The sequence below is a fragment of the Histoplasma capsulatum genome, genomic scaffold, assembly GCF_000149585.1.
Source record: "Histoplasma capsulatum NAm1 scaffold_9 genomic scaffold, whole genome shotgun sequence".
Lineage (NCBI taxonomy): Eukaryota > Fungi > Ascomycota > Eurotiomycetes > Onygenales > Ajellomycetaceae > Histoplasma > Histoplasma mississippiense.
In genome coordinates this window covers 1,208,583-1,221,839 of record NW_001813974.1, presented here as the reverse complement: position 1 = coordinate 1,221,839, position 13,257 = coordinate 1,208,583, and the positions used below count along the sequence as shown (strand labels likewise).

Genomic DNA, 13,257 nt, shown 5'->3' with positions numbered 1-13,257 from the left:
GTGCTGGTTGAGGATTTCAGCAACTGAAAAAGTTCCACCTCGCCACCTCGCTGTATCTCTGTCGTTTGATTTCACCTACACAGCCTGAAAACACCAGAAAATCAGTTCAGAGGAAAGCAAACTCGAAGGGCTCTGGGTGAGTAGCACATTTCAAGTGAGACTATATTGGCTGAGCGCCCAAACTTATTAAGGTTGTGAAGAGGCAACGGCAAGGGCATGAGTATGGCCACAAGCAGGACAGACAATGAGTTAGGAATACTAGGCAGAGGAGTACAATAAATGTCTACTATTAAACAAATCTCCCTAAGGGGCGGGAGCAACGACAACCTGTTCAAGTCCCATCTAACTCCCCCTAGATAGACGAGAAAAATTGACGGGTCGAGTTATAGGATATCACCACAACCCTCTTACATGTCCCATATATTTGACTATTATTATCCGCATACACTACCCTCGAGTGTTGTCGACGACGAGCTAAATATTCTGGGGGTCAGTGACCTTGATTCAACAAGAGACGGTATTGACCGCACTGTCGCAAACCGAAGCTCCATCCCAGAGACAGCTTCTTGATATGAACGACTCTCTCATGCAGGGAGGTCTCCGGATTGCAGGCAAGGCTGTTTGAAACATCCCGAAAAGAACAGGAACCTTCCCGGCGGCTCCGTAATCGAATTGTCTTCTGCAAGGGACACTTCTAAGGGCCAGAGCTTGACATTTGCTTGTCATATAGAATCGGATAGCGACGATTACATCGATCGCCTCGCACTATTATTGTTATTATTATTACTTTCTTGCATACATCTCAAGGTAACCACTTTCTTCAGTCGACGTCTATGCCAGTTGCTTCAAACATAGAGAGAGCACACATAGTATCAAGTTATCACCTCCTGGTTCCCAGTCGTCCTCCTCCGGATTCGCTCAGCAGGTTTCGCCTTTGTCTTTTCTTTGCGCATAGCTTCGCGAAGTGCAGACTTACTTGTGCAGATTAACAGCCCGCCACGGGCGCTAGTGCCTCCAGTCATCCCGCTCATATTGCGTATAATGCTTCGGGGCAGTCCCTCTGGTTTTGACTTGATTGTGTGTTCTTTTGCTAGGTTGGTTATCCCCGACGATTCTTCAAATTCGCTATTCAGAGGTGTTCTAGATTGTATAAGGACTTAATCAAGGTGGATTCTCACAGATTTGACATGTGGGCAGGATTGTCTTAAGAAAGGAGAAGAATAGGCTTGGTCAGGAGAGATTTTGCTTGAAGAACCTGCAAAATTGCTCTTGAATCACCAAGCTTCCTTTGCAGCTTGATGATCTCATCCTCTATTTTTTTCCGTTCCCTTTCTAAGCATGCCCTTTTTTGCTGATCAGCTGAGGTGTTCTCAGAGTTCCTCAAGTAGAATCTCATTGTCGCTGAGCTTAGGAAAGACTCTTAAGTTCTTTAATACTTTCTTCTTAGCCATTGACTTCCTTCGGTGGAGAGGAAGATCTCTAGACACTCCTCTGTATTTGCGAGATCGAGCATGGGCACTTGAGAGTTTTTGTCAATGGCTTGCCATGAGACATGAAGGGTCTGATCAGAGTCTTGACCTTCGATCTGTGTGGACCTTATCGGCGGTATATATATGTGACACAACAAGATTAGTTAATCTCCATAATTTTCTGAGGATTATGCCATAACCCCAAAGGCAGCGTCGCTCATCAAAGCATGCTTTTCCTTCCCTGGGGCGTTGACCCGAAATACTAACGTTTTGACAAATCTTCCCCTTTAGATGCCTGGGTGTGTATATATATACAAATGAGTTCGCTGCTGAAGATGATACAAGTTCATAGTGAGACTTAAGGGGCCCTCCACCAACACCACCACAAAACTCCACGTCTCGTCACCAATGCAGGCAAGGGAAGTGATTTTAAGGGGTAAAGTCTAAGTATCAAAGGGTAACACTCTACCCCCCCCCCCCCCCTCCCCGTATGATTTGACTTTCCTTGGGATACGGAAAGGTTTTTCCCGTGGGGATAATCGAATGGACGCTAATAACTCCAATCGTAAGTTCACTAGAATATGTTGGGCACTATTTGCCCAGGCAGCCACTCCACCGCACATGATTACCCCTATATAGTTAGCTAGTGACCACACAACAATGAGAAGATTAACAATCCCACAGAATAATCGTGATTAGGTCACGCGACGAGCAATGGGGGGGGAGGGGGGAACCATTCGCTCGAGGTTTGTGGGAGACTATCTGCCGTGACCTTCGCAGCGTAGGGATGCAAAAGGGACGGCCTTATTTTGGGAGGGGGCCCACACTTTAAAAAAAAAAAAAAAAAAAAGACGCAAGGAAAAGGGCTCTCTTGAGATAAGTTGTTAGATGTTAAGAGGAGAAGAAAAAGGCGCGGGTAGTTGGGAGAAACCTTTTTTTTCTGCTATTTCCTCGCGACCCCCTTAAAAAGACATAACTAGCTATTTATTTATTATCACAGTCCGTAAATTGGTAAAAAAAGACCTGACCGGCCTTGTTGACGGCAATATACTTTCAAAACAAGCTCACCTTTGCAGTTATGTATTTAGTGAGGCAGACCGTGAACGGCGTTCAGCAGCGAGCTGATTCAGTTGAGATGGTTCAATTAAGACCTGTTTTTGAATTTGGTTTTTATACGTCCCAGAGTGACCTTGACCGTGCGCTTGGGGCAAGCTTTGGGTTCCGGTATCCGCGGTACTCAGTGCATGCGAGCTGCGGATACTTCAACAGTCCCTTACAGCTGGGAGGGAAAATAGCATGAATCTTCAACTTTAAACGTACAGTACATAAGCTTAAGCAGGCAGCACCAAAATAGAAAGCAAGAAAAGAGAGCCACACATTTCCCCAAAAAAGAAGTCTAACTATAGAACTAAAACTGGTTGACCAGTTAGTTCGCCATGGACGGGTGACATCATCCCCAAACGGGATACCAGCCACACCAACGCGGACACCTGTGCGGCGGCGTGGATGTGCCCCGTGGGCAAATTCTGGCGGGAATGAAGATGGAAGTTATATATATATGTACAGTACAATAATATCGTCAGACTGTTCCATTTGGTTCCATCACATCTACTCCACACCGCACATTGCTATGTATTGTTGTGGAGGCACCCACCGGAAGGCTACCCAGTGGGGAAAATGATAAGGGGGGGCGGGAGGCAAAGAAATGCGTCTGTCTATCTGTCTGTCTTTCGGTCCGGTATCTGATCTCTACCAAGTCAAAGGACCAAAAATAAATATTCCTTGCTTGAGTCTTTTCTTCCGTATCATTCCCCCCCATCGCTCTCTCTTTCTTCCAACCTCCACTTGTCTCCTTATAAGGCCACTTCCGATATATACAGACGACATGGGGAGAAGGTATTACAATACTCTCTTTATCCCCTTTCCCCGAATACCCATGCACCCGTGCAGGTACTAACTAGTGCAGTATGTAAATAGTAAATACATAGATCTGGTCAAGAAATTGCCGAACCCATGGTTTGGTCGAGTCCACCGGTGCCTCGCGCCTGTTTTGCCTCATTTTCTTCTTTCTTCTACATCAGACCAGTCAGCGCCGAACGCCCTTCTCCCTGCTCCCTGCTCCCTGCATTTGGCCAATCTCCCATCTTTAGCTTCATCTTCTTCATCATCTTCCTCTTCTTCATTTTCCTCTTCCTCTGCTTTTTCTTCTTCCCTTCCTCTCTTTTTATTCATTTCCTTTTCTTCACGCGAAGATGGAGATTGTGTACCGGATGAACCAGCTCATTCCCTCCCCCCGAACAACTACGATTCGGCGGGCCGGTGTCTCAGTCTGGTCCGGAGTAACATCCACCATGGATTAGAGTATATAAAAAACCCCAATCCTCCCCTTTACTCCTCCCGTATGCTTTATATATATAGACGGATGGATGAATATGTATATGTATATATATATATATATATACTTCTCTAACTGAAACCCAGCAGCCCATTTTCTTACCTATGATGTATTATCCCTAACAAACCATAGGTAGCCCTTCTTTTCCCTCTGTTATCTACCAACTTATACGCACCCTTTGCTCTCTGGCCAATGGGTATAGCGCTGTTCTCCGGCAGGATCGACAGAATGGGACCGCGATTGAGGCAACGGAGAAGGCACTGTATTAGTTAGTTTTCCTTTTTTTTTTTTTTTTTTTCTTGATCTCTTTTCTTCCTTTATTGTTCCTCTTTTTCTAACCTTTTTTCTTTTTTCTTTTTTTCTTTTTTTTTTTTCTTTTTTTTTTTTTTTTTGGTCAGAGAATATTTGGTCTTCTCTCTGCTAACCTCTACTAACTATGAAACTCTTTGTACAGACTGAGGAACAAGAAATAACAGTGGTATAAATGAAAGAAAGACAGCCAGACCGACCGACAGACAGCTGCCTTCTGTCAATTCTTTCCCTGTCGACTTTTCAACTTCACCATGTTATCTTCTGAAAAGAATTTATTTTTATTTTTATTTTTATTTTTATTTTTATTTTAGATTTCTTTTATACACCCCTTTCGTTTTATTTTCCTCCGCAAAAAATAAATCACCAAACCCTTTCTGATTTACCTAATATATCTCCGACCAGCCTAACAAGGAGAGGGAAAAGACAGCAACATCCTCACTAACATAACGCTCTCACCCATAGAGAGAGAGAGGGACAGAGAGAAAATCCCCCCGAAAATATCCCCGAACATCTCTCTCTTTGTGGGCAGTCATCAAATGCACTTCCTGCATGACACTAATCACAGCCGGAGAAGGATTGCAGCAAGCCCCCGGAGATTATTATTACTAATTGCACCCAGCACTGTTTTCATGACAGAGCGATATTCTTGAACCTACAGAGAGCGTCGCAGAAGGGATGATGGGCTCCAGGTATAGTAGGTAGTGGGGTGGGAAGAGGGGCGCCGGGCCGGGGGAACCTCAAGCGGGCGCATTTGCAGCAGAACAGGACTGTCTCTCTAAATCCTAACCGCCGGGACCCTTCTCCTCTTCTCTCCCCTGCTTCCTCACAGAGACGAGAGGTGACAGAATATTACAACTACCATGTTGGATACTACAGTCAGGCAGTCCCGCTTTCGTATGATGTGAGCGTTGGACCCGGGTTGGGGGGGGGGGGGGGGGGGATACCGATGTAGCCCATTGCTACCCTCTGGAGAAAGAATATGCATTGATGATGGATTTTGACCGGCTTCCCTTTTTCCTTTTCGCTTTCCTTTTTTTTTCCTCCTTCCTTTTTCCCCCTTTTTTTTTTTTTTTTAAAAACCATTTAATTGAATTTATTTTAATTGAATTTTTTAAAAGATATTTTCTTCGATCTTCAGCCTCCAACCCACAGGACAAGACAGCACTACTCTTGGGGGTAAGCTTAAACTCAACTTCTTCTCAAGGCTGACAAGGGCGTGAAACGGTGCGTGCGTTTGAGGCCATGCAGATCATTTCAGCGCGCGTTCGTTCGAACCTCCTCTCTTCCTTGTCATTCTCGCAGCCTCGACCAGGAAGCAGCAAGCAGCGACAGACCACATGCAGCGAGACCGGAGCAGGGAGAGCAGCGAACAGCGACTCAGAGCAATAGCTAGCTGTCCCCCCTCATTCCTCCCTTTTCTGCTGGTCGGACGGAGGGGCACAACCCAACAAGCTCCCACCAGGCGACCAATGCCCATCCGTCGCCCCAATACTAATAATGACCACGAACACACACACACAGGGTATCACACACCGGCATTGCTAATCTAACCTGTTCTGCCATCTGATAATATCTCTGTTCCTCCTCCCGCTTGGAGCAACGCTTGCCTGGAGGCCTCAAAGGTGGGAGTGCCAAGTCCGCGCTAACCCCGATACAGCTAGCGGCTGCAGGCGCGGGCCCCAGCCCCGGCCCAACCGGGACTAGCGCGGCCATTGCCCGTTTAGTCAGGTTTTTCGCTGAATTTCGAGAAAGAGTTGAGTTCTGCCAGCCCAGACTTCCCTCTGCTTCCTGCTTCTGTCCACAGTCCACAGTCCACAGTCCTACCCAGCCCAACACCTCTCCCGCTTCAACGCTCCTCCTCCTCCTCCTCCTCCTCCTCCTCCTCTGCGATCCTCTGCGATCCATGGCTCACGCTCCCTCCCCGCCGTCTTCCTCCTTTTCTGTTCTGGTCTAATTCCATCCGCCGCCACCGCTCGACCGCCCGACCGCCCGACCGACCTACCGCCTGTTCCTCCCACTCCTATCTTGCTCCCTCCCGCCGCCTACCCGGCTCCCCCGTTTCATCTTCCTCTCCTCTCCACGCCATCCTCCCATCTCCTGTCCTTCGACCATCAACACACACGCACACACACTCTCTCACTCTCCCGCGAGGATACTCTCCCTTCTCTCCTCCTTGCCGTCTATCCTCGATTCCGCCTCTTCTTTCAAATGCGCGCCATCTCCTGCCTTCCGCCTCCTCCACTCCCCTTCCTTCTTAACTAGTTAGTCGTCGACGTGGCCTCCTCCAGGTATCCTACGACTGTTCCCTTCCGCCTGTAATCTCCTCGATAGTCCTTTTCCATCGCGAGCGCGTCCCGTTCATTCGTATATTTTTCGTCACTCGAATCATCGAAAATCCATCGAAAAATTGATGGTTTTCCATCGTTTTTAGCCACCCAACAAAGTCAATATTGCTTCATCTCTGGGACACATAGTTTTTTTTTTTTCCCCCCTTCGATCTCTTTTGCCTCCCCAACCCCCCCCCGTCACCCTGAGTGCCCTACTGGATTTTGTCTTGCTTCTTATCTTCTGATCTCCCTCGATACGTAAACTTGACTTCTCTCATTTCAGTGATTTCCGTCTCGTGGTGTAACGGTCCTGGTTGATGACTTGGTTCGTCGATCGGAGCCAACACACCAACTGGGAAAATTTGCGCGAGTGGCTCTGGAATCAAAGGACAACATTTTCGCTCCACCACCACCACCTCTTCTTACTCCTCCCCATCAGACTTCCATCACCCACGTTTCCAATCCGATCGACGGATCGTTTCTTGAGCACCAACATCGTGTTCTGGGGGAGGTACGCTGTCGGATTATGACAGATACCTCCTCTCCCGCAGCCACGCATTCGACAGCCAACCCTGCCCCGGTCGCCGTTTCGCCGCTCCCCTCTCCTGTTATTCCCTCTCCGGTTCTAAATGGTTCCAATAACGCCGTCGCGCAGCAATCCGGTCAGGATGACGAAGATGAGCCCTATACCATCAAGTGCATATGTACCTTTGAAGACGACGATGGCCACACCGTGTTCTGCGAACGTTGTGAGACTTGGCAACACATCTTATGCTACTACGACGGCGAAGATGTCCCCGAAGTCCACAACTGTGCTGATTGCGAACCGAGGCCTCTCGACTCAAAACTTGCCACAGAGCTCCAGAGAAGGCGCAGGGACGAGCAGAGCGATGGCGGTGACCGAAAGAGCAAGCGATCCGGCTCCAAGTCCCATAGGAAGAAGGCTATAGCCGCAAAGGATAACGCCAGTAACAGTAGCACCACCACGACCATCACCACCACCACCCTTGTTGCGACCGGTGGTGCTGGCGATCAAACCAACGGCTTCTCCTCCCACGAAAAGGGAGGCCCTCCTCCCGCGAAGAAGTCAAAGACCAGCCATCGCACATCCAACTCTATAACCTCGCTCACGGGCCTTCCTCTTCCACTTGGTTCGGACGGTCGAAAGCGGGCGACGTCAACGTCAGCGTCAGCGTCAGCGTCAGCGTCAGCCATGAGCCCTACCAAAACCTCCTTCATCCCCAATATCCCCCTCTATTCCCAAGAGTTCCTCCACCTGTACGATCATGACCAGGCGAACGTGGATATCCCTAGCAATCTATTCGATAATCTGAAACTAGCAACCGATCTGTCGTCCTGGGTACAGGATCCTGCCCAGCTTGCCCTTGTTTCCAACGGTCGCTCCGCGAATGAAGTCTTTATGTATTTGGATCGTCCACTCGACCCTTCGCAGTGGCCAGTCCTCTCCAAACAAGTCATGACTGACAACAGCGTTGAATATGACAAACGACACCCTACATGGCGGTTCCTGACGGTGGAAAACGATGTCCATAAGGATGAGATCATTGGAGAAGTGAAGGGGAAAGTCGGCCATTTCCGCGATTATTGCCTTGACCCGAATAGCCGTTGGCAGGAGCTGCGCCATCCCGAACCCTTCGTGTTCTTCCACCCTCAGCTTCCTATATATATCGACAGTCGCAAAGAAGGCTCTCAGTTACGCTATGTTCGACGATCGTGTCGCCCAAATGTCACTATGAAAACCGTCATCACGAATAACATCGAATACCATTTCTGCTTTGTGGCGAACCAGGATATTTCCGCCAAATCGGAAATAACAACCTCTTGGTACCTCGACCCGCAAATGTTTCCCTCCAACAATGGCTTTGTGAAACAGGAAGGGTCCAACGATGGCATCTCTGACGCTGCTGCGATCTCGATAAGCAATGTTCTAGCAAACTTTGGTGGCTGTGCCTGTGACTCTTCGCGAACCTGTCGTCTGGCGAAAGTCGACTGTCGACGACCTCCAAAGAGCGCGGAACCTTCCTCGAAACAGGCAAATGGGAGACGGAAAAAGAGCAAGGCTAAAAATACCATTTCTCCCGTGAACACTGGCCAAGCCAATAACAGTCGAGCTGCGAGCGAAACCGTTAAGGCCCAAGTGGATGACGATCAAGGGGAGTCTCGGTCAAGGTCTACATCAAATCGCCCGCGGAGTCGAGATCTAACCCCAACAGCGCATAGTCCCGCCGACCCACTAGGTTCGATGTCCGGAGAACTTTCTGCACGAGAGAAAAGGAAGATTGCGGCGGCTGAGAAGAAATTCGAGCAGCTTGAACATGAGCAGCAACAGCCTCCGAGGAAGAAAAAGCGATCTATTGGTACCTCTGCCGGTACTACTGCTACGACAGGCGTAAGTTCCCGTATTCTCTGTAAAACCGGTAACAGCGGACACTCGTTAACCTTTAATTATAAAAACAGGCTTCACAATCGCTCCAAAAACCTCTACGCATAGACACTACCACTGCTGCTCATCGATTTTCTACTTCTCCCCGGAAACGCTCACCTGCGTCTGGTGCCCCAGGCTCAAAGTCGCAAACTCAAATGAAGGTATCGAGATCAAACACACCCATGGTCGGCTCCCCCCTTCGCCGCCCACACTATGTCGACTCGGAAATGCAGACCGAACCAGACGAGAATGATCCGGACTTCATACCACCCAAACCTCCACGGCGAACTAGCTTCGTTCCTTTGAAAACACGGCTTTTTAAACGGTGTCATGAAGACTTACTGCGACTTCGGCAAATGGCCAACCAAACAAATGCATCGCCAGGATGTATTAACAACAACACCACCACCACGCCTTCGATACCAGACGCGCACTCCACCGTCACCAGCTCTCCTCTGAACACTCGGGAAGATGTCGACATGAAGGACGCAGATCCGCCGATAACGCCACCCAAGACTACTCAACATGCTATGGTCCCACCGTCACCTGGTACATCAACCGCATTGTCTTCTTTGCATATATCCTCTGACGCTTCACCCAACAAATCACCTCACCCGTTGCCATCAACCGTTGCTCATACTTTCCCGGTGCCGCGTAAACCGCCAGACAGACTACGTAGAGGAGACCTACGAGTTCAATTACGTCCTACACCTCCTTTCACCTCATCACTTCCCAACCCGACGATGATGCCCGTCTCTAGCTATCCCAGTCCGTCAACAAACACCACAAATTCCTCAACGCCAATCCTCCCAACCCAATCTCCACACATGTTGGCCAAATCTACTCCCACTCCCACAGCTACCACCCCTATAAGCACATACCACTCAACACCCGGATTACCTCCAGCCTCTAGTACCACCGCTCCTAGTCCCGTGAAGAAAAAGCTTAGCCTGGGCGATTATATGAGCCGGCGCGGTACGATGACGTTAACGACGCCGACGACTGAGAAGCCGCAGCCTCCTTTGTTTTCAGCGGGTCAAGGATTATCGACGCCACAGCAGCAGCAGCAGCAGCAGCAGCAGCCACAGCAAGGAGGCAATAATGGCCAGACTCAGAATCAAAATCAAGATCAGAGTCCCATGGATAAAGATAAAGATAAGGTTATGGCTTCGGTAGATAGAAAAGACGGTTTAGGTGGTGGCGGCACGACTCAAGATGTAGTTATGCAGGAAGCGGGGGTGGACACTTCGTCTGCGCCTTCTGCTTCTGCTTGTGCTGGCGGTGGTGTCGGTGTCGGTGTCAGTTCCAGTCTACTGGCGTCGCCGACTATGATGACTCCAACTGTCCCTACACCTACTGCGTCGTTGCATGGTGGGAATCATGGTTTTAATAACAATAACGTTGGTGCTACTACTACTACTACTACTCCTACCGGTGCGATGGGATCAAGGGACCCAAGGTTACAGCATCATTCCCGATAAAGTTTTATGGGGTTTATTTGCTTCATTTTTGTCATGGTTACCTTTTTCTTTTCTCTTCTTGTTTTTACATAATTCAAATCACTGTCATTATTTTTGTTCTTTATTTTTCTTTATTATTTTATTTTTTATTTTTTAATTCTTTCAGCTTTTTTCCCTTTTCGTTGTCTGGTTTCTTGAAATGGGTTGGGCTTTCTTTGTTGGGGCGGAGGAGTTTGTTTTCCTTGTTCTTCTTTTTCTTCTTTTTTATCTTTCTCATGCTTGTTTTTTTAGGTAGCTTGCTAGTTATTATTCTAGTTGTTGATGTTGAGTTGAGTGAGAGTAAAGGTTTTTTTCTTCTTTTCCAAAAGACAAAAAATATTTTGTCAACTACTTCCACATATACATACGTATACATCCCTCCCCTCTGTTCTTCCTCAGCTATCAATCAGATCAGGCTGTTACGAACGAACGAACGAACGAACGTATGTATGTAGTCGCCGTAGCTCTAGCAGCTCCCCGCCTAGTCATTCTTTTGATAATCTCTCCTCTTTCTCTCCTCGTTCTCGTTCTCTCCTTTCCTTCCTTGTTCCCTCCGTGGACGAACCGTGGATTGAGTATACACACACACACACACACACACACACACACACACACACATATATATATATATATATATATATATAATTTAGCCGGCAGAGAAGAATAAATAACAAACAACTCGCCGATGAATCGCAGCGTATGGTGATAGATAATAGATAATAGATAATAAATGCTCGACTCGACTCGACTCGGCTCGACTTTGCGGACGGATAACGATAGATAACTAAAGGTTGAAGGTTAGTTAAAGGTTAAAGGTTAGGTAAGGGGGAGGTTAACTAACTAGGTTAACTAACTACCAGTACATAACTATATATCCCCAGCGCCGGCCACAGGTTCAAGGTTCAAGGTTCAATTAAATATACATATACATGTGTATATATTGTTATTTGCATTTTGCCGCTTCCTCTGCTTTCTTGTTGAAGGTTTTGTTTCTTCTTCTTCTTTGATTCTGCTTCTCCTTCGCAACGACATCGTATGTGCGGGGGGGAAGTTAGTTAGGCCTGCCCACCTTGCGTTGGCTACATTCCCCCCATCGCTGTGCGTATTATTGATGACGATATGCACCCGTGGGAGGGAAAGGGCCGAGACAGGATATCCTCCTACCTTAGATACGGCGAGGTCGAGGTTTTTTTTTCCGTTTTGTCGCCGTTCTCCTCTCGCTGGTCCTTTCTATTTTTTCTTTCTATTTTTTCTTCTTCATGATTTACTATTTGTTGCATTAATTCTCTTCATTCGCCTTCGTCTTCGCCTTCGCCTCACTGCTCCCGTTCCCGTCAAACGGTCAGCTTGTCAAACCAGTCAGCCGCCCAGCCACCCAGCCACCCAGACCCAGGGAAACAATGTGGCCTAATTCTGTGGAGCCGTCGTTTCTTGCCCATAATTGGTCACGCTCGTCGATTATCTTCTCAATGTACTGTCCAGCGGCGCTCAGATGAAGAATAATAGCGATTGGCCGATGGAGCGCGAGTAGTTCTGGGGATGGGGGATCGATTGTGTGATTTGGCGAGAGGAGTAGAGTTCGCGTCACTGGGAGTCTGAACTGGCGTGAGGATAAACGGTCGAAAGAACGGATTGTGTAAGTATGTCTAGAATCAGCAGAGTAGTCGTCCATGGATTCAAAATACATGTTGAAACTGCCCAAAGAATGAATGGGCTTCAGTTGTCAAGGTAAGTGCATTGCTCGGCTGGTCGATATTCAGGCCCTCGATCAGATGAATGATGCCTGGGTTGAACATGTTGATTCTTAGATTCGCTCTGCAAGAAAGTTAATAATCAAAGTTGCAGGATTTCAACCTGGAGCAGCATGGATTTTTCACATACTAGCTGTGGCTGGCCATCAACGATCGTTGCTGACATGATGGAGTGAGGGATAATATGTGCAACCTCAAGCAATGCAAACTCTTCACGCTCCAAAGGAAGGCCGTCATCATCTTTGAAATTTGAAGGGTCCTGCTTCTCTCTCTCAATAGCCTCAGTTAGGTTGAACGCCCGTGTAATCACGCATCGGTTATGATCCCGAGCCAGGCAATCACGTCTGAGCGTGGATAATCTTGCAGGTGTTCCAACAGCATTTTCAATTGGAGGAGCTGAGAAACTGGCCGAAATTGGCTGTGGTGTCTTTGCTCCCACTGCCTTCACTAAATCAACTAGGTGAGTGAAAAAGAGCATAGAAAAGGCTGGAAATGAGTGTATGTATGTACAGTACATACTTGGAAGAAAGAAGTTATCAAAAAGATAATCTGCAAAGGAATCCATCATCATTTCTGTCTCCCTCTCCCTCTCCCTCTCTAGCACAGTTTGGGAACTGAAACTGAGAAATTTGGACAGGCCATGTTCAAACGTTGGGTTTTGTCCTTGGCTTTGATCTTGGAGCCCATCAAAATAGGTAAATATCTGTTGCAGAAACACACTTTTTGATCGGCAATGTTCGTACGTCACACGGACCAGGGTGGCCTTCTTATAGGGTTTGCTCCTCTGCAATGGCTCGCAGTAAGTAATGAGTTTGGTTGAAGATGTCATCAGCCTGAGCCTGCTCAGCTAGGTGAAAGGCGGTGCAGAAAATCAAGGACTTGCCCTAGCGATGTCCCAGTCGGCTCACTACGGGCAATGGACGCCATGGCAGGACCTATTGAGGCGAGCCGGCAGCAGGTAAGTCCGCTATCTCGAACAATCAGAGATGGATGCTAGGAATGGAGCAGGTGAGTGGGCGATGTTCTGATTATGTAATCCAGGGCTGCTATCCCGTTGA

At 47.9% G+C, this 13,257-nt stretch overlaps 2 protein-coding genes across 2 annotated transcripts; one reads left to right on the top strand and one right to left on the bottom strand.

Moving 5' to 3' along the window:
* Positions 1-7,029: 7,029 nt before the first annotated feature.
* HCAG_07841 (predicted protein) lies at positions 7,030-10,430 on the top strand (the record flags this gene model as incomplete). The annotated part of the gene is made up of 2 exons (XM_001537482.1): positions 7,030-8,913; positions 8,982-10,430. 2 exons carry the CDS (start codon positions 7,030-7,032, stop codon positions 10,428-10,430), a joined length of 3,333 nt encoding a protein of 1,110 aa, XP_001537532.1.
* A 1,360-nt stretch (positions 10,431-11,790) lies between these two features.
* Positions 11,791-13,126, bottom strand: HCAG_07840 (predicted protein; the record flags this gene model as incomplete). Its single annotated transcript, XM_001537481.1, has 3 exons — positions 11,791-12,048; positions 12,330-12,646; positions 13,108-13,126. 3 exons carry the CDS (start codon positions 13,124-13,126, stop codon positions 11,791-11,793), a joined length of 594 nt encoding a protein of 197 aa, XP_001537531.1.
* Positions 13,127-13,257: the final 131 nt, after the last annotated feature.